Below are 21,317 nucleotides of genomic sequence, written 5' to 3'. Positions count from 1 at the left end.
AGTGTGGGTATCTTAGGAGCGAATGAGGAGATTTTGGGAGGTGAAAAGCGATCTCTGCCCTCTAGCTCAAGTCGCAAGCAAAAAGGCCGAGAGGCACGCTCTATTAGTTTTTCCTTTTTTATTTTAATTAATGTGGGTCCCAATCCAAAGTACTGGATTCCTTGGTGCTAAAAATAGAAATAATGAGGTTAGGAATGCTGCACATGATGGAGTTTATTTTTTCCAAATAAAATTGGAACTAGATCCCACATGCCTCTGCCTCTATTTAGGCATCAAGAGCATTAATGCCCATCATCGCCATGCTCGGAAACCTAGAGAAAGAAAAAGAGAATGAGGGAAAGAAAGGGAGAGGAAGGGAAGAAGTGCTATGTTCGAAATTCAGGGATACTAGTCGCCACTATCTTGCATACCAGCAAGCTCTTAGTCATCACTAATCTAGAATCTAATCATGATAAATTAGAAGCAATCATGATAATTTTTCTTTTGTTTGGCATGAAATTGTAATATGATATAGGGTAAGAATCAAGCTGCAAGATTGTAATTTTTTATTTTCTCAATAAATATTTTATTATTTATGAGATCAATTTTTTAAAAAAAATAATTATCAAATAATAGAAGAAATATTATGCAAGAAAATATATAGCATGTTTAGATTATTTTGTCACACATGCTACTTAATTATTGTATATATTGGATAAATTTCAAACAAAGAACCTTCTGCAAATTTAATTTTTAGAATTTGATGATCTTTGAATTAATTTTATAGTAAGTATTTAAAAAATATATTAAATGTCGAAAAGGATGGAACAAGTAATACTTATCGTGAATTTTGTTAATTATCTAGAATGTTGAGAAGAGTTAAGGTACATCCTCAAGTAATTCAGATACACGAATGATTATTTTCAAAATTTCAATGATTTAAATTAAAAGTTTTAAAATTAGAAAATTTATATTAAATGTTGGAAATGGTGGAGGAAGTATAGGGAACTTAAAGCCAACTTCTAGGTACATATCATGAATTCTGATAATTATCTAAAATAATAAAATAAAATTATGATTATTTATTAGATAATTGGATAAAGTTTGGATATTAATGAACATAAAGTTGAGGAAAACTAAGATACATCTCAAGTAATTTAGATGTATGAATGATTATTTTCAAAATTTCAATGATTTAAAAAATAACTTTTAATGAAAATATTTAAAAAATTAGAAAAGGATTAAAATATGTTATTGGAATTACTAGGAATGCATAAATCTTTCTGACCACATAGATCCTAATAGTAAGAAATAGAAGAACCAAAATATTTTGAGACGTGTTGGAAAAATGGGGAAGTCCTCTAGCACCAGTGGAAATGCAATTATTGTTGGCAGTATAATAAAGGAGGTGGGGTGTCACCCGACTTAAGTAGCACCTAGCAGGTGGCTTCAGTGATGTTAAAAATGTTCCAAGGTACCTATAGATATTCAAAAGATGATGAGGGAGCACTTGTAAAAAGAGAGGCAAAGATAAATTTCAAAGCTCGAAGGGAAGATAAATCATCAAGTATCTCAGTCATATGTTCATATATACTCGGATGACAATTATCATGATTCTGATCCAGATGACATGGTGGCAGCTTATCTACGAGAGGTTATCCTTATGATCAATGGTATCATGATGAGATATGAGGCATAGGCAGAGTTTGAGCACTCTCAATTCAATAAAAACTCTCTAGTGCAATAGGGAGATCACATTCATATGGATAGCCTGTCAGGTTAGAGAGTAGCTGGTCCATAAGGAGGGGGACATCCTCTACCAAGTCTTTTTTTAATGCATTTGGAAAGAAATCCAAGAAGAGCTCGAAAGGCCACTATCCGTAATTTGGATCCTGCTACATATTTAAATTGCAATCAAAGCAAATTAGAATTGATGTGATGCAGAACAATATTCAAATAGGAACTCAACCCGTGGAATGCACCAGCGAGATGTTGGAATCCACCAACAAAAACAATATGGAAGGAAAATTCTATTCATTCAACCAATTGTTAACAAGCCCTAACAGCCTTTATATAGGCAACATGATAAGAGCAAATTCCCAAAATACCCCTACAGAAGAAAAGACCCAAATACCCAACAAATAAACTCTCTTTCTCATAAGCTATCACCCAGCCAAAGTGTCACCGGGTGGGCTGCCCTCCTGCGTTTGCGACTATACACGTGCTTGATCAAAGGTCTAGGACAGTGTTCGCACCAACTCTCCTGAGGTGGGAGAAACTCGACTCCATCGAGTGGGACAGCGAGCGACTTTGATAGTGCTCCAAAAGATCTGGATCGATCTGCTCGGACTAGTAAACGCTGAATACCTCCGTCAGTAGTAGATATTATCTGTTCATCTAAAATAGTATTTATCTTCTCCTTCCGTGTGGGTTGAAAAGGAGAAGTGTGAGAGTCAAAGGTAGGCATATCTTGTGGGGGCAGAGTTGGTGTGTCAAATGGGGCATTGGGACAGGCAAAGGAGGTATATAAGCAACTAAGTCCTTAATATTAAAAGTGGAACTAATGTCGTAATCAAAAGGAAGATCAATGACATATGCATTTGGGCCTACCCGTTTCAAGATTTAAAAAGGTCCTGCACTACGAGCCCGCAATTTTCTCGCGGTTCTAGATGGGAACCGTTCAGGTCTGACACGAATCATGACATAGTCGCCAACATGAAATTCTTTAGCATGTTTATGCAAATCTGCTTGTAATTTATAACGAAGATTACTTTATTCAATTTGCCTGCTGATCTCTTGATGTAATGAATGGACATGATGTGCGAATGCTTCGGCCGACTCAGAGACTCTAGCATGCGGTGACATGGGAAGAAGGTGCAAAGGTTTTCGAGCTCGAAATCCATAAACAATCTCAAATGAACTCATATCAATAGACTGATTCTGTTATTTGAATATTGTTTAGAATAATAAGGAAGAAAAATTCTCTTCATTCAACCAACTATTAACAAGCCTTACCAGCCTTTATATAGGCAACATGACAAGAGCAAATCCCCAAAATACCCCTACAAAAGAAAGACCCAAATACCCAACAAATAAGCTCTCTTTCATAAGCTATCACCTAGCCAAAGTGTCACCGGATGGGCTGCCCTCCTGTGTCTGTGACTATACACGTGCTTGATCGAAGGTCTAGGACTAGTGTCCGCACCATGATCAGACTACATAAATAAGGATAAGAAAAACCAAATAGGAAGTGCAATCGCCAATTGGTTCCACTATAGCCGCTTCCCAACATTGGTTGTGATGGAACCAATTGGCGATTGCACTTCCCATCACAGTAGGATTTAAAACATTGATTGTTCATATTAGTTACTTTATCTTTCACTTTTCAATTCTCTTTTATTCGTATACTTCTTTTGACTGCACTCATATTTTATTGTAACATCAAAATATCATCATCTATTGTTGCTACAATAAATTGAATTTAAGTCTTTATATTGGTGAATAAACTCTTTAATCATGATACTTGGTTGTTCTTTATGCCATAAATTTAAGTGTCAACTAGCACAATTGATATGATATGATACATCATACCATGCTAGTGCCTTTATTAGCACCACACTAAAATGACATCGACTGCATGCCAAGCTAGTGTGTGCCAAGTATTAGCATGGTATAATGCAGCGCAATACATACTATGTCGGTGCCAAGTTGGCATTGTATTGGCACGTGATACATGCTTTCTCAAAATCCATTTGCATTATCATATCCTAAGAAGATTTAATAACTAATATCTTGTATCCATTCAACTTTAGCATATTTCCAGGCAATTATAAACAGGCTAGTGTATGCCAAGCATTAGCATGGTATAATGCAGCGCAATACATACTATGCCGGTGTCAAGTTGACGTTGCATTGGCACGCAATGCTACTTAATGCTTTCTCAGAATCCAATTGCATTATCGTATTCCTAAGAAGATTTAATAATTAATATCTTGTATCCATTCAACTTTAGCATATTTCCAGACAATTTATAACATTATGTTTTTTATGTAATAAGTATCCTTTATATGTATTTATGAAATTGTGTCCATAGCAAAATCAAATGATGGCTAGATTGTTCTATCATTGTTTTTTTTCATATAATATTTGTTTAACAACAATTTTGATTTTCTTAGGATCCTCTGAAAATCCGCATGGAACAGTTGTGTTTATTCATGGGGCTCCTACTCAATCATATAGTTATCGAGTAGTTATGTCTCAGGTTTGCTTGGCGGTTTTCTTGTTTATTATTGCAATATGTAGATCATACTGCAATTTTGCATTTGTTTTCTTTTTGCAAATCACTTGCTGTTCATTTTGTAGGAGAAGGTGAAGGTGTGTACCTCCCTATGAAAATAAAACATATTATGAGTTTATGACAGTATTTGTTCTGAAATATTTTTGTAAATAATAGAGAGTTGTATCTTAGTATTCGTAGTTCTTGTTGTTGCGGTTGTTTGAATGATGTCACTTAAATTTTTTGCTTGAGTATCATTATAGTATCACCGTGTAAATTTTTGAATATGTTTAAAGATTAGGATTAATATTTTTTGAGTCAAAACTTTGGTTATCTGTATTTCAAATGCATTTCCAGCTTTTGTGAAATATTAGAGGTAAATTCGTTGTTAGGCTTCAAATGGAAGAAAATTATAATTCTATGTCATCATTAAAAAAAAGGCATCTGGCGTCTTTTCATTTAAGTATCTAGATTCCATTACTCTTAATTTCAGTCCTTAGAAGCAAAGTTTGTTAAATTACATCAGCACCCTTTTTGCTGACTAATGTTTCCAATACCACTCTTCCAAAGTCAACAATTTAGAGGATGGATTAGAGATGAGATAGTGAGGGTGCCTTGTCATTGACAAAATAATAGATGAACTGGTAAACAGCATATTTATGCTTAATCTGCTGATGCAAAATGGATTGCTAGCACTTCATGCAGCATCTATTTTTTAGAATGGAGGGGCTCTTTAGTGAAATACCTATATCAACTAAAATGTGCTTTAGCAAGCATTATTAATGATCATATACAAGGTTTGACATCTCAAGTCCCATATTGGTAAGGTAATGGTACGGTACTATTTGGTTTTACATCTCAATACTAGGTCCACAATCTCAATACCGGATATCATACCGGTGCATTACTGGTATAGTATGGTACAATAAGCACCCCATATCAAGGCAGCTCCGAACCTTCTCACTTTTGATCACATTATTGCCCAAAATCGAGCGGGACAAGTTAGTACAGTATGATACACACCCTGGTTTCAGGTGATACTAGCCGATATAGGGCAGTTCCACTTGGTTCGGATTGGTATGGACTTGTTAGACTCATGTATTGAATCAAACCTCAATATAGTATTGGTACCTTACCATGGTTGGTACAGTTGAGTATGCATCGATACAATAGACATTGGTAAGGTCAGTATGAACTAAGGTCGGAGGAACTGGTACCGGGCACCGTACCGGTTCTCCAGCGGGACGACTCAGTACAAGCCGTGCCGGGCCTATACCGAGAGAGGGATCGTGCAGAGAGAAAAAGAGAAAGAGAGAATGAGCGGAGGAGGGAGGGTCGGAGGAGGGTGGTGGACGCCGGTGGAGTGCCGGTGGAAGCCGGCCGCGGCCGTGGGGAGCGAGGCCACGTCCGCTGCCCTTGTTTCGAACAAAATACGGTCTGGCCGCGGCCTTAAAAAATTTTGTATTTTTTAAGTAAAGTTGGCAAATCTCTTCACTTGAAAATTGCAAATTTTTCTAAGGCCGCGGCTGGACCCTATTTCGTTCAAAACAGGGTCAGCAACTGCGGCTTGGCTCCTCGCGGCCGAGACCGGCCTCCACCGGTCTCCCGCCCTTTTTCTCTCCCTCCCTCCCCTGCTAGCTCTCTCTTTTCTTCTCCTTCTCCAGCTTCGATAACGGGTTCCATTATCGTTGCCAAAATCATACCGGTGAGACATCGGTACAGCTTGGGACAACCGGAACCGGCTAGTTCGAGACGGTTCTGCCGACCCTGGCATGAACACGTGGTAGAGGTGCTTGGTTGGCACAACACCCATATTCGGGTCAATGCAGGCCCCATACCAAGGCATTCCAAGGTTCGAGGGCTATTTCCATACGAGATGCATACCATACCATGCCCGTATTGCACGAAATTGGTAAAGTATCAGTACAGTACCCGATACCACTTCATGGATCACTAGGTTTTCATGATTAGATCATAGTATAATATAATTTCATGCTATTAAAACTGACCATTTTGGCACCTACTTGATGATTAAGTTAGAGAGAGCACCAAAATACATAAATGTTGGTTTCTACTTACTTTTTATTAGTTGATCATGTTCAACAGTTTTGGATTTTGAATTTGAATAGTCTTTCATTGATTTTGAGCCATTAGCTCCTTTGCAAAGAGTTTAACATAAAGTGTAGTCTGACAATTTGCTCAGTAATTCAAGAACAACAGAGATGTTGAATTGAGAAATTCTGAAAAATGCTGTCATCCCTATGTGGCTATGAGCACCTTAACTATTTGCTTGTTAAATAATTGGTTGTGTCGCAGCTCCCCACCCATGCCACCTCCCACAAATAGAAAAGGAAAAAATGAAAAGGATTTTAAAAAGAAGAAAGTAATCATATCCCTAGATATGACGAAAAAATTTTACTAATAAGAAACCTTCAATGCTTCAGCTTTAGGCAGCATAAATCAGTATAATTAGGAACGGTCTTGAATCTTTACCATGAACCTTTTAATATTTATTGATGACACAAGCTGTACAAATTCCTAATGTAGCCTTTTAAAAATATAAAGTGAGATTTAAGCATGTCCATGCATTAGGCTAACATATGTATCTGTTCTCCCACATATAGAAAAGGAAAAAATGAAAAGGATTTTAAAAAGAAGAAAGTAACGATATCCCGTATGAAGTTCCTTAGATATGAAGAAAAAAATTTATTAATAAGAAACCCTCAATGCTTCAGTTTTAGGCAGCATAAATCAGTAAAACTAGGAACGTTCTTGACTCTTTACCATGAGCCTTTTAATATTTTGGTAGCTGGAATTGATAACACAAGCTGTGCAAATTCCTAATATAGCCTTTTTAAAATATAAAGTGAGATTTAACCATGTCCATGCATTAGGCTAACATATGTATATGTTTTCATCATTATACTCCAATTGTGTAAGAGACCTGAGATCTATCCAATTATTTCCTGGCCCATACTTAATGTGCCTCAGAAGCATATCCTTAAATTGGTGCTTCTCTTGTATCAAATCATGTTTTGGGTACCACGTATCACTTTAGAGTTTATGTTAATTACTAAGTTTTAATTTAATATTATTATTGTAGGCCATGAGCATGGTATGCTGTACTGGTCGGTACCGGTCGGTATCGGATGTACCGTATCCGTACCGATGGGTACCGATATCGGTACGCCTGGCGTACCGCGTATCGTGCCGTACCGACATTCGGTACGCCTATACTAGTGCGGCACCGGTACGGGGTTCGGTACCGGTACGGCGAATCTTGGCCATGAGTGATATCCAAGGAATCCTCACCTAGTTAAGTGCACTGTGAGCCACCTCATAGATCCCCTTTCTTTTTTATATCAAATAGAAAAGAAGTAGATCCTTTCTTTTTCTGCAAAAGCTGTTCGATAGAACTTTGCAGATGGCCCGACTGGGAGGGCCCTTGATTTAACACAGAACATACCAAAGTCTGTGTTCTACATCATGCATATAACTGGTATCTCTTGTCTTGGCTATATATTTGTGCAAATCCATCTTTGCTTAATTTTATGTCAAAGAAATTATGTGTCCTAGGTTTCGTGTTACATCACTTTAGAAACAAAGATCAACTTTTTTATATTTTATACATTTTCTATTTTGAGCATGTTAATGTAGAACATTAATGCATCCTAGATTTCGTGCTACATCAGTTTAGAAACAAAGATCAACTTATTTGTATTCAATTCATTTCCTATTTTGAGCATGTTAATGTACAAGATTTATGTGGTATTGTTTCGACATGCATTTGTCTTGGTATTTTTTTGACATGTGTCCTGGGCATAGTGCAGTCTTTTCTGCATCATGTACATAAGTTTTATTGACGTGCATTTGTCTTGGTGTTTATTTGTACAAATCCATCTTATTTTCATTCCATGTTAAAGTTAAATAATTGAATGCCATGCTTCACTAGTTCAGAAACAATGATCTTATTTTCGTACATATACTTTTCTCACATTCAGAATGTTAACATGTACATCAGTGTCAAATATAATTTTCGCTTCACTGTGATCATTTTAGACCATGTTACGGAGATTTCGAGGAAACTTTTGTTAGACTGCTACATAGAATTTCTCTTTTTCTCTGTTGAGTAATGTATATGTGTTTGTCTCTTGCATTTCTGTTTTCCTGAGTAGTATTTTAATGATTAGATGGCAGATGCAGGCTACCATTGCTTTGCTCCTGATTGGATAGGATTTGGGTTTAGTGATAAACCCCAACCAGGATATGGATTTTTATATACAGGTTTGTAGAAACTCTTGATGGTGGTCTATCTATTTAATGCTAGTACTAATGTTACAGTATTATGTGAGACAGAAGAAGAATTCCATGCAGCATTTGACAGGCTTCTTGCCACGCTTGATATCAACTCTCCATTTTTCTTAGTGGTTCAGGTTCTTAATAACCATCTAATATTTTTTTCAAAGCTCCAACTGTTCATTTCTCTCAACCTTGCAATACTGTTCTCATAGTCTGATAGTTTAAACTAATATTATATAAATTTGCCTTGCTGGTTACTATATTACATACTAATATTAATAAGAGGTACATGCACTTGTAGGGAGAGCACCTGTGAGCATGATGCATCATAAACTCTCTCTTTCTCTCTCTTGATATATATATGTGTGTGTGTGTGTATATGTGTTTGTGTGTGTGTATGTACATGTACATGTCTATGTACATGTCTTATGTACATGTATATGTGTATGTACATGTCTAGGTGTATGTATATGTACATATCTAGGTGTATTAATAAGAGGTACATGCACTTGTAGGGAGAGCACCTGTGAGCATGATACATCATAAACTCTCTCTTTCTCTCTCTTGATATATATATATATATGTGTGTGTGTGTGTGTGTGTGTGTGTGTTTGTGTGTGTGTATGTACATGTACATGTCTATGTACATGTCTTATGTACATGTATATGTGTATGTATATGTACATATCTAGGTGTATGTATATGTCCATGTATATGTACATGTATGTATGTATGTGTATATATATATATATGTGTGTGTGTGTGTGTGTGTGTGTGTGTGTGTGTATGTATATGTAACACACACACACACACACACACACACACATATATATATATAGTTTTGTGGATCCCACCTACATACTAGGTATGAAACCCATATGGCATGTCATCTGTGGATAGTGGTGGTTGATAATGTGAGCTGGTGTTGCTTAGCCTACATGTACATGATGATTTAGCATACCCTACTAACAACTGAAATTCCTAGGCAGGTTTTCAACATGTTATCTGACAACATGCCTTCTTTCTCTGTACAATTGTAGGGATTTCTTGTAGGTTCATATGGATTGACTTGGGCTTTGAAGAACTCAAACAAGATTACCAAACTGGCTGTTTTAAACAGCCCGTTGACTGTTTCTTCTCCATTACCTGGATTGTTTCAAAAACTAAGGTCAGTAATGTTGATGAAGTATAGAGGTATTTGGTTATGTTGCACTACTTGATAAGTCATGTTAATCTGAATTTCTGTTTTGTAGTTGATGAATATGTATTGTGTCGAATGTAGGTGCTTGTCTTAAGCATGGTCTGCCGTACCGGTCCGTACCGGCCGGTACGGGCCGGTACGTACCGGTCCGGCCTGGGACCGGTACCGGATCAGCATGAAATCCGGTACCGGTAGTTTATTGTTGAAGAACCGGTACGGAACCGGTACAGGACTGGTTTCGTACCGGTCCGGGCCGCCACCGGTACGCTGACCGGTACCGGTACGGCGGACCTTGCTCTTAAGTGTTCCTTCCATGCAATTTCTAACAATTTCTTTTGTAGATCCACACTGAACTGTTGTACTCATGGTATGCTAAACTGGCCCATACCGGTCGGTTCAGCCTGTATCGTACCGGTCCCAGCCCTGATCGGTATGGTACGGCAGTGGAAAACAGTTCCGGCCCTGCGCGTGCTGGGAACTGCGCGGGCGCGCACTGTATTAGGCAGACCGGTTCGGCATCGGTACGAACCCGTCCGAACCGGTTCAGTAGGCTATTGGTACGCCTACCGGTACCAGTTCGGCGGACGTTGGTTGTACTAATATCCTTGTTTTAGATTAGGGGACAGATACTTAAGCTAGACCAAAGATTCTGGGAAACACTGCACTTCACTTTTTTCTTTTCCACTAGGAGTTCTTAGACTTTTTTGATTCATAAGAAATATATAAAGTGAAATTGGATATGCTTCTCAAATAAGAATCTGTATGTGGACAAATAGCATTTTCAATTTTACTATATTTGATGAATGAGATATACTCTTATTTTTTATCATCCTGAACTGTTGCTGCTGAAATGCATGTTAGTTGAAAAGCGGCCTCCTAGCAACTATGCGTGCAATATTACTTACTTTTCCAATAATAATTAGAATTAATATGGTCTTCATTTTCTCAATTTGCCCTTATAATAGTCTGAACTTCCAGTCAACCTGACATGCTTTTTTGTGACTCATCTCTTTTCCTCTCAGGTTCCCACTTTATGGCGAATTTACATGTCAAAATGCTGTTATGGCTGAGCGTTTTATTGAAGCAGGTAGCCCGTATGTATCGTTCTAGATTTTTTTAATAAGTTATCCATTCTTACAAGTTAAAATGTAATGCAATTTTATTATTTGTTACTACATTAGTGTACTTTGATTCAGATCTACTTCCTAATTCCAGATCAAATGTGACAACTGGGTCCACTTACATTTACCAAAAATAATAACAACAATAATAATAATAATAAGTCTGGTTACCATATAACAGATGACGTATAAACTTTGTCTCTAGAATCTTCCAGCCCAACAGTTGCGGCTTGGGACAGTACACTCATGTAGTTGAATTCTTGATTATAAGGAAAAGAAATCATATTAATGTTTTATTCAATTAGTTAGTTAATGCCCATTCATGACTTGAAGACCACTTTCTTTATGATTTTTAACTTGTCATGACCTTAATGACTAGAGTTTTGGATTACTAAAGTAGAACAAATACAAATTAATAAGTTTTTAATTTTTATAGAACTAGATCAGTCTAATAGAAAATATATAGAAATGTATTGACAATGCAGTTGAAATGCAAGCATGCCATTAGGTATGCTTGCAGTTGAAATGCAAGCATGCCATTTGGTATGTTACATATTTGCAAAATTAAGATATATTAGGACAGGGGATCTTTTGATCAATATATATGCAAGTATATGTTTAAGATATATATTGGTTGAGAACTCATATGTCCATTTATCTTCATCTACTTTGGATTTACTTAGCCTAGCTTATACGCATTCAAATTGTTAGAGGATGCAGTGCATGAATTACATGGGTAAATAGGGATGTCATTTTAATTGTCGTGAAGAGTTATTATCTTAGCGATGATGTTTATATACACTTTTTTTGCATATATTTAGAAGGATTAGGTGTTAGCATACAATAAAAAATGTGTAGAGCAATCTAGATTTCTATATTTTTTTCTATAGAAAGTTCAGATATAAAGGATGTCACCAATTATCTAAAATGAAGATCTTTATACTCCAATTAAAGGGTCTGGACTTTATTTTTCTAATTGAGATTTATTATTGACATTTGGAGCTGCACAAACTACAATAAATCTAGATGTTTTATAAATTTAACTTTTTTATCTTTACTACATATATTGTATCAAAGAATCACAGAGCAAACTACTCTAAGTGATATGATAAACATGAAAAGCTTCATTAATGTACTGACAAATGTTAAACAATTATGTATAGAGAAAATATGTTTATTTTTTGAGACAAAAGAAATTTATTACTCTCCTATCATAGTACGTATGATAAACTTGAAAAGCTACATTAATGTACTTACTAATGTTAAACAATTATGTACTAGAGAAAATATGTTTCTTTTATGAGGGAAGAAATTTATTGCTCCTATCATAGTACGTATGCATCTCTCTGTGAAAAATAAAAGATATATACTTAGAATTTGTAAATTTTTAATAAACTTGTTCCTTAAGGAACGATATTGAATCAAGGGTTTAAATCTTGGTACTAAGTACTAACCACCATGGTGGTGTGGTGCTAGCTCAATACAGTATTGGGATGCTCCCATCCTGACTCTTGGAATGGTCTGGTCCCAATACTGAACCAAGATACTATATTTTTTCAATTTTTAACCTGTCTTAAATAAATTGTTGATGAGTATTGATATACTTTAAGGTCTTTCAACATGCTTTTCGTGTCACCCATGGTTTGATTAACATATAATAGTTACCAATAAAAAGTGAAACATCACTTGTCACTTATTAATCATATGATGTGCAATAGATGATGAGTTAAGTAAAATAACATCCAACTCACTTCTAATCACAAGTGGAGTGTTTGTAAGTCTCATATTTATCCGAATCATGTTCAGACACAATCAAGGCCTTGGATATGGTCCTAGATATGTTGCCATTTGTGAAACTATGACTAATATTGTCCCAAATAACCCTCCTGATAAACTTTACCATGACTCCAAAATGTAGCTCCCATAGGAAGGGCAAAACTATGCAAGAGCTTACCCCTTAGGATATGATGATTTGGGGATACTTTAGTGATCAAAATGTTCTACCTAGGACAATGCACCTATTTGAGAATCTTCTCAAAATCTCAAACCTGAGCATCCACTTCTAAAGTATTTTCTTACTAAAAGCATTTCTAAAATATCGACTTCCCTACAAGGACATCCGCACCCTTACATGCTCTCGATTATAGCAGTTAAGTGGTATGCATGTGGATCATATGTTGAATAGTTGAAGGATCATCTCATCTCTGAGTTGATGTTCTATGTATCAGGCTCTGGCATATAGTGATGATGCCGATCAGACCCGGAGCCACGTAGATTACTACAACTTTGGTTGGGCTCAACCCGAACCAGCTCATTCAATTCAAGTAGGGTTGCAAGGAGGTTTTGTAAACATCAGTTGGGCTTAGACTCAATCCAAACTTGAACCAAACTCAACCCGAACCTAACCCTTGTTGGGAACCCGCCCATGCCGCTGATATTTCAAAAATTAAATCAGGTGGCAGCGGAAGAGGCATGTGCGGGATCGACGTTCATCGCATGAACGTTGTTTCGAGACCTTTCGTAATTAGGTAAGAATTAAAACTTTTAAAACTATTAGGAAGATCAAATCTTCACCTTGCGCGGGTAGATGATCACCGCAAATCTGAATTCGTGGTTTTGGAAGAGGGTTCGCTTGAAGCCGTTCAAACGTTCGGCCTCTACGGGTATCCACACGAAGCAGGATCCGATCCAAGCTCTCTATCTCACCGGGGTGCTAGCTCCCTTGCAGAGATAGCTTTGATGGCTGATGTCCTCTCTTTCAATCAACTCTTGATTGCACTAGAGAGGAGGAAGAAGAAGGATCTTTGAAGAAGAACCAAAGCCTGACTGCAGCCCTTTTATTTTCCTTGCGCTGGAGGAAGAAAGCAAGGATGGAGGAGGGCCGCCAATCACCTTCTTTTGATTCCTTGCTTGCGGCTGAAGATGGAGAAGGAGGAGAAGGAGGCCACGGCTGCAAGGAGAGGGAGAGCTCTTCTACCTAGGGCGCCGGCCTCATGCCTCCTTATAAAGCCATCTAGGGCTCCTACAATCTAGGAGCCCTAGACATATTGCCTAAGAGGGAAGGGGGGCGTCGGCCCCTCTCTTCATGCCGCACACAAGGAGAGGAGGAGGGGCGTGATCCCTCCTTCTTGTGATGCCCTAATCCTCTTCCAAAGAGGATTGGGTGCCTCTCTTATGGTTAAGTCCTAATCTAATTAGGATTGACCATATTGGGTTCAATCTATGCTAGTCCTAATCCAATTAGGACTTGAATGAACCATGACTCAATTGAACTCTTCAATCCTAATCCAATTAGGAGTCATGTTGATTCATTAGATTATTAATTAATTTAGACTTAAGGAATCCTAATCCAATTAGGATTTGTTTAATTCTAGTCCTATCCAATTAGGACTCTAATTTGAATCCAAAGTCCTAATCCAATTAGGATTTTTAGGAATCCTACTCCAAGTAGGAATCCAATTTTGATTTAAAACTCCTAATCTCATTAGGATTGAGGAATCCTATTCCAAGTAGGAATCCCAGTCCTACTCCAACTAGGATTCCCAGTCCTAATCCAATTAGGACTCTAGGAATCCTACCCGAAGTAGGATTTGTGTTTAAGTCCAATTAATTAATTCCCTTTGTTCCTTCTTCAACTTCTTGTCAATCAAATTGATTTCTTGTGATTCCTAATCACGATTTCAACCATCGGATCGGTCAATACTTCTATTGTGTGTGACCCCATAGGTTCTATTCTGACTGGTAGTGAGATATATTGTGATCTCTATCACTATATCATTGAAAACTCCTTTCAATGGGTTGGAACGATTCCAACTCTACTCGTTAGGGTTTATCGATCATCAAGATAATCCCTATGAGTCCCACCATCCACCAGTGACACCTAGCAGCATGTAGTGGCTACCCAGCAGAATGGAATGATGAACCTCTAGGTGCAGTTAACATGTGATACAGTCCTACTATCGTGGATCCCTACAGGACGGAGGTCATGGACAACTCGTCAAACCCCATCGTCTGTCATATGTCAAGATTTATTCGACTTGAGTTCGATAGTGGAAAACTCTTTTTCCACTTTATATTACTGCCCTGGCCAAGGTCTTAGAACTCAGTCTAACAAATCACATAGGATCACTCCTCTTCTATCAAGGTCGATAGATTCCTTATAGGTGCATACCCTACTCCTACAGTGAACCTACTGCAGCCAATCTACACTGCATGGACCCATATGGCTAGAGACCATGTATGTGTGCAGTCAAACTACAATAACCTCACTGTGAGTAGCCGAAGCACCGCAGGTCAAAGGACCAGTCACACTACTGCAACATCAAGCAAGTCACTGACGAGTGGATAGACATCCAAGTGACTTCTTGTCTTGGTCACGCTCAGTACCCTTGTTCTCTAACAAGCACCTGCACTATCACTTCAGTGTCCCTACACTGTGGACTCAAGTCTCTTCCATCCAGAAGGAAAGTGATCTGTGCACTGATCGGATCGATCACCGTCCTCGTGATGATCCTTTGATCAGGAGCATTTAGAAATTAATCACCAATGATACATGGCTCAAATTCTCAACTCTTGAGAATATGTATCATCATCTTATTAATTCCTTGGACGATTCATAGACACATAAATAATATAAATGAAAAGATGCCTTTTATTTATTCAATAATAAACAGTCAAGTACAAAATTATGTCCCTAGAATCAACAATGTGTCAGCCAAATTGGCTTCTAGGGCATACATCTAACAATCTCCCACTTGCACTAAAGCCAATTGGTCATATATCTTAGGCCCATCTTCTCAAGGTGGGCTTCAGTCTTTTGCTGACTCAGCTGCTTAGTGAACGGGTCTGCCACGTTATCCGCGGAGTCTACTATCTGCACCTCTACATCATAGTCGCGTATGAAATGGAAGCGCCGCTCTATGTGCTTGGACTTCTGATGAGACCATGGCTCCATAGCTAGTGCTATGGTGCCAATGTTATCGCAGTAAAGTGTTATGGCATCTAATGACATTACACCTAACTCTGCAATTAACTTTTAATCAGAAGGTTTCCACTGCACCCTTAGATACGGCTTAACATTCAGCTTCTAAGGTAGATCTATAATGATCGGTTGTTTGGAACTCTTCCAATTTACTGAACCACAATTGCACATATTCTGATGTAGACTTTCTATCATCAATATGTGTGCATCCTTCTACCTTCAACTCTGATCTTCTCCCAAAGATCAAGAACATGTCCTTAGTTCTTCTCAAGTACTTAAGACTGTTCTTTCACAGCTATCCAGTGCTTCTTGCCTGGATCCGACTGATATCTGCTTGTGACACTCACAGCAAGAGCTATATCAGGTTGTGTACACAGCATGGCATACATGAGGCTTCCTGTTGCCGATGCATAGGAAATCTTGCTCATGTGTTGAATCTCTTCAGCACCTCCTCTATGTACATCTTCTGTGAAAGGCCAAGCATTCTTTTAGATCTATCTCTATAGACCTTTATTCCCAAAATATAGGATGCTTCCCCAAGGTCTTTCATGGAGAATTCTTTTGACAACCAGATCTTGACCGAGGTTAGCATGGGAATATCATTCCCAATCAGGAGAATGTCATCTACGTACAGTACGAGAAAAACGACAGCACTCCCACTAACCTTTTTGTAAACACACGGTTCCTCTTCGTTTTTGATGAAATCAAACGTTTTGATTGCGTCATCGAAACGAGTGTTCCAACTCCGAGATGCTTGCTTTAGTCCATAGATGGACCTTTGCAGCTTGCAGACCTTGTGATCTCCATCACTGGAAGTGAAACCCAAAGGCTATTCCATATAGATATCTTCATCAAGATATCCATTCAGGAAAGCAGTTTTCACATCCATCTGCCAGATTTCATAATCATGAAATGCTGCAATGGCAAGCAATGTTCGGATGGATTTTAGCATGGCTACAGGTGAAAAGGTCTCCTGATAGTCAATGCCTTCGCGCTGACTATACCCTTTCGCCACAAGCCTTGCTTTATAGGTCTCTACCTCTCCATCCGAACCTATCTTCCTTTTGTAGATCCATTTGCATCCAATAGGTACAATACCTTCTGGTGGATCTACTAAGGTCCAGACTTGGTTGGAACGCATGGAGTCTAACTCTGACTTCATAGCTTCCAGCCATTTCTCGGAATCGATATCAAATATTGCCTCGTTGTAGATTTTGGGATCCTGTATGTGATCCCTATCTCCCACTAGGAATATTTTCTTGGTATCCTCTTCTAGTATACCTAAGTATCTATCGGGAGGATGGGAGACCCTACTAGATCTACGAGGTGGTTGAGGGACATCGTGTACTGGCTCTTTATGAATGGGTTCTATAGGATCCATGACTCGTTGCTTTTCAGAGACTTTCTCTTCAAGCTCAATTTTCCTCCCACTGCCTCTATCAAGGATAAACTGATTTTCCAAGAAGATGGCATGACGGCTCACAAACACATTGTGATCCTCTGAGATATAGAAATTGTATCCTAATGACTCTTTAGGATATCCTATAAAACGAGCACTTATGGTCCTAGCCTCTAGTTTGTCCGCCTGTAGTCGCTTGACGTGGGCCGGACATCCCCAAATCTTGAGATGACCCAGACTTGGTTTCTTACCATGCCATATCTCATACGGTGTGGTAGGAACGGATTTAGAGGGAGCTCTATTCATAAATAAATCGCTGTGAGTAAGGCATCTCTCCAAAGGAACATAGGTAAATCAGTGAAGCTCATCATGGACCTGACCATGTCCAACAGGGTCCGATTTCTCCTCTCTGACATTCCGTTGAGTTGAGGTGTACCCGGAGGTGTCCATTGTGAGACTATGCCGTTTTCTTTGAGATAGTCCCGGAATTCCCCACTAAGGTATTCTCCTCCTCGATCTGATCGAAGAGCCTTAAGAGATTTTCCAGTTTGTTTTTCTACTTCATTCTTGAACTCTTTGAACTTTTCAAAAGATTCAGACTTGTGTCTCATAAGATACACATACCCATACCGTGAATAATCATCGGTAAAGGTAATGAAGTACGAATAACGTCCCCTAGCTAGCACATCGAATGGGCCACAAACATCTGTATGTACTAGGGTAAGTATTTCAGTGGTCCTCTCCCCATGTCCTACAAAGGGCAGTCTAGCCATTTTTCCTTGAAGACAGGACTCGCAAACTGGATATGACTCGGAAGTCAATGAGCCTAAAAGCCCATCTTTATCCATTTTGTTCATTCTGTCCTCTCCAATATGGCCAAGCCTGAGGTGCCACAAATATCTTTGGTTTATCTCATCTCTGGATCTTTTGGATCCTTTGGCACTCACATCTTGCTCGGTAACATTCACAGATACATCCATATGTAAATGATAGAGATTGTCAATCATGAAACCACGTGCGACTATTTTATTTCTCAAATAAATAGAACAGCAGTCTTTGTCAAATGTAAAAACATGACCTTCCTGTGCTAGACATGAAACAGAAATCAAATTTCTGCTAGCAGCAGGTACATAATAGCAGTCTCTAAGTAATAAACTAAATCCAGACGGTAGTCGCAGATGGTAGGTGCCTACAGCCACAGCAGCAACTTTTGCCCCGTTGCCAACCCGAAGGGTTACCGCACCTTCCGCCAGCCTTCTACTTTCCTTTAGACCCTGCATGGTAATGAGCACTAGAACCAGAATCTATAACCCAACTAGAAGTAGAAGAAACCGCTAGATTAGTTTCAATTATGAGCAAGTCTATACCTTCTGAAGGTGTATCACCTTTCTTGTTCTTCAGGCTCTCGAGGTATGAAGGACAGTTCCTCTTCCAGTGGCCTTCGACATTGCAGTGGAAACATTTTCCTTTGTTGTTAGCCCTTTTCTTTTGAACTTCCTTCTTTGGCTTCTTGTCCTTCTTCTGCTTCTTAGCAGGCTTCTTTTTCTTCCAAGTAGACTTTCTCTTGGAACCAGAAGTCAACTCAGCAGCAAGGACATTGCCCCTTGAACCTTTCAAGGCTCCCTCAGCAGTTACCAACATGTTGATTAGTTCAGTCTTAGTGCATTCAATCTTATTCATGTGGTAGTTTACTATAAACTGACCAAATGAATCAGGAAGTGACTGTAGGATCAAATCCACTTGTAATTCCTTGTGCATGTCCATACCGAGCTTCTCAAGCTCCTCTAGGTCCTTGATCATGGTCAGACCGTGATCATGGACAGACTGCCCTTCGCGCATCTTCGCTTTGAAAAGCCTCTTGGACACTTCAAAACGAGCTGTGCGATTCTGCTCACCATACAACTCTTGCAGGTGTGCAAGTATTTCCCTAGCAGTCTTAATATTTTCATGCTGGCATTGGAGTTCATTAGACATGGATGCCATCATATAGCATTTTACTCTAATGTCATCATCCAACCACTTCTTATGCATCTCACGCTGAACGTCAGTGGGACGTGCTGCTAGTGTGGGGATATCTGAATCGAGTATGTAGCCTATTTTCTCACAGTCCAAAACAATTTTGAGATTTCTAAGCCAATCTTTGTAATTGATTCCGGTCAGTCGGTTGGTCTCAAGAATACGGGTCAGAGGGTTTGAAGCCGACATTGTATCTGCAGAGAGTGAAGATTCTAGTTAGACTTTTGTACTTGATCCTAATCTGTTCTAAGGTCTTTTAGAACAAATGTGACTCCCACTATTTTCTCGAATCCCTCACACTCCCCTGGTAGGGAAACGGAAATCCCACACGACTAGGGTTTCTAGTGGGTACTGCGGTCCCACCGATTTACATGCCACCTCACCTAACAGTTATTGGTGACACATAGATGGATGAGTGTACAACTCTTGTACAATGCTTCTTAAGCATGTTGCAGTGTAACTTGGTCTCTAAGCCATGAAGACCTCACCTAACAGTTATTGGTCCCATTTCTTAGTTAAGTCAGACCCACCGTATAACCGTAGGAATAAAGTCGTCATTGGGTCCTCACCTAACAGTTATTGGTGCCCAACCCCACCTTTACCCTACAACATCTCATGTCTATAGAGAGGTCCAGCCCCCCGATGCAACTTGACCACTGTGTCCAGCCGAGACAAATCAACATCAGAAAGGCCTTAGCAGCTCTACTACAGTGGAAGACCTATTGACTTAATATTGGTTAATCAGGTCTTAGTGTTTGCAACTTGAGCCCTTCATAAGAGGTAATCGAACAATTGGCCAGGTAAGCAGGTGGGAGGCTCCCCTTACTCAGAGAGTAAGGTCCTAATTAAGTAACCACCTTTCATGCTTTCCTAGACACCAATTAGATCAATTAATCTAATATGACTTGCTCGTGTCGGTTCACTCTCGACTTGATTGAGGAGGTTTTGATTTAGGTCTCAATTGGGTTTGCTACATCACATGTAAACCTATCTACCCGACTCGCATTCACATCACATGCAAACGGTACATCACAGGCAGTTATAATCGCAGCATCAAATTAAAGCTAAACTTTAACTAGGTGATGATCATGGATTCTAATTAGGTCGTATTACAAGCACATGCACATCAATCGATCAAGTGGTCTTCAACTCTTGAATTGGTTCCAAGCCTCCTTGATTCGATCCTTGATCAACTCTTGATCCCATCGCCATCAACCGCTTGGATCACCTTTCATCTCATGCTTTTGCTTCAGCTTGATCGTTGATGTACATCACATCACAGAAATACAACCAGATGTAAAATAAAAATAAAAATAAATTACATCTCCTTTTAGGAGGCACGCAGGCCTCTCAAAACATCAAATAAGATGCATGCAAGCATCTGAAAAATTACATGACATCGCAGATCACATCGCAGGTCATTACATTTGATACCAAAAGAGGTTGAATCCTATGATCATCACCGTATGCAACAATTATAATTTTCAGATCTGAAAACTAACTGATTATATCATGACATAGGTCGCTGATCATGCTAATCATGATTCTAAACTTTGTAATCCCATTAACAATGCAATTAGAATCATCTTTTTATCACATAAAAATCAGCATGTAAAAAATCAGCACCCCTGAAAAATCTGCATGCAGAATTTTTCAGCATGCATGATCAATCAATTTTCAGATCTAATAAGCCTTTAGATATTTAATTCTTACCTTAATCTACGAAGCCTAGGCTCTGATACCACTGTTGGGAACCCGCCCATGCCGCTGATATTTCAAAAATTAAATCAGGTGGCAGCGGAAGAGGCATGTGCGGGATCGACGTTCATCGCATGAACGTTGTTTCGAGACCTTTCGTAATTAGGTAAGAATTAAAACTTTTAAAACTATTAGGAAGATCAAATCTTCACCTTGCGCGGGTAGATGATCACCGCAAATCTGAATTCGTGGTTTTGGAAGAGGGTTCGCTTGAAGCCGTTCAAACGTCCGGCCTCTACGGGTATCCACACGAAGCAGGATCCGATCCAAGCTCTCTATCTCACCGG

The 21,317-nt window shown here is 38.8% G+C and overlaps 1 protein-coding gene across 6 annotated transcripts in view; it reads left to right on the top strand.

Moving 5' to 3' along the window:
* Positions 1 to 21,317, top strand: part of LOC103719541 (alpha/beta-Hydrolases superfamily protein) — a 42,628-nt gene that overhangs the window by 4,828 nt on the left and 16,483 nt on the right. For 5 of the 6 annotated variants that reach the window (XR_605999.6, XR_016399110.1, XR_015975039.2 and 2 more), the window contains exons 3-7: positions 4,155 to 4,240; positions 8,446 to 8,539; positions 8,612 to 8,688; positions 9,595 to 9,722; positions 10,778 to 10,849. Coding sequence is in view for 3 of the 6 variants with exons in the window: in XM_088715147.2 (XP_088571273.2) it covers positions 4,155 to 4,240; positions 8,446 to 8,539; positions 8,612 to 8,688; positions 9,595 to 9,722; positions 10,778 to 10,849 (457 nt within the window). In the remaining 3 variants the exon portion in view is untranslated. The remainder of the gene's footprint in view (positions 1 to 4,154; positions 4,241 to 8,445; positions 8,540 to 8,611; positions 8,689 to 9,594; positions 9,723 to 10,777; positions 10,850 to 21,317) is intronic. The other variant, XM_026809409.4, reaches the window with a different exon arrangement.

This window comes from Phoenix dactylifera, chromosome 2, assembly GCF_051530095.1.
Source record: "Phoenix dactylifera cultivar Ajwa chromosome 2, Ajwa_hap1_PhDact_Kaust_v1.1, whole genome shotgun sequence".
Lineage (NCBI taxonomy): Eukaryota > Viridiplantae > Streptophyta > Magnoliopsida > Arecales > Arecaceae > Phoenix > Phoenix dactylifera.
This window is presented reverse-complemented; position numbering and strand designations above follow the sequence as displayed.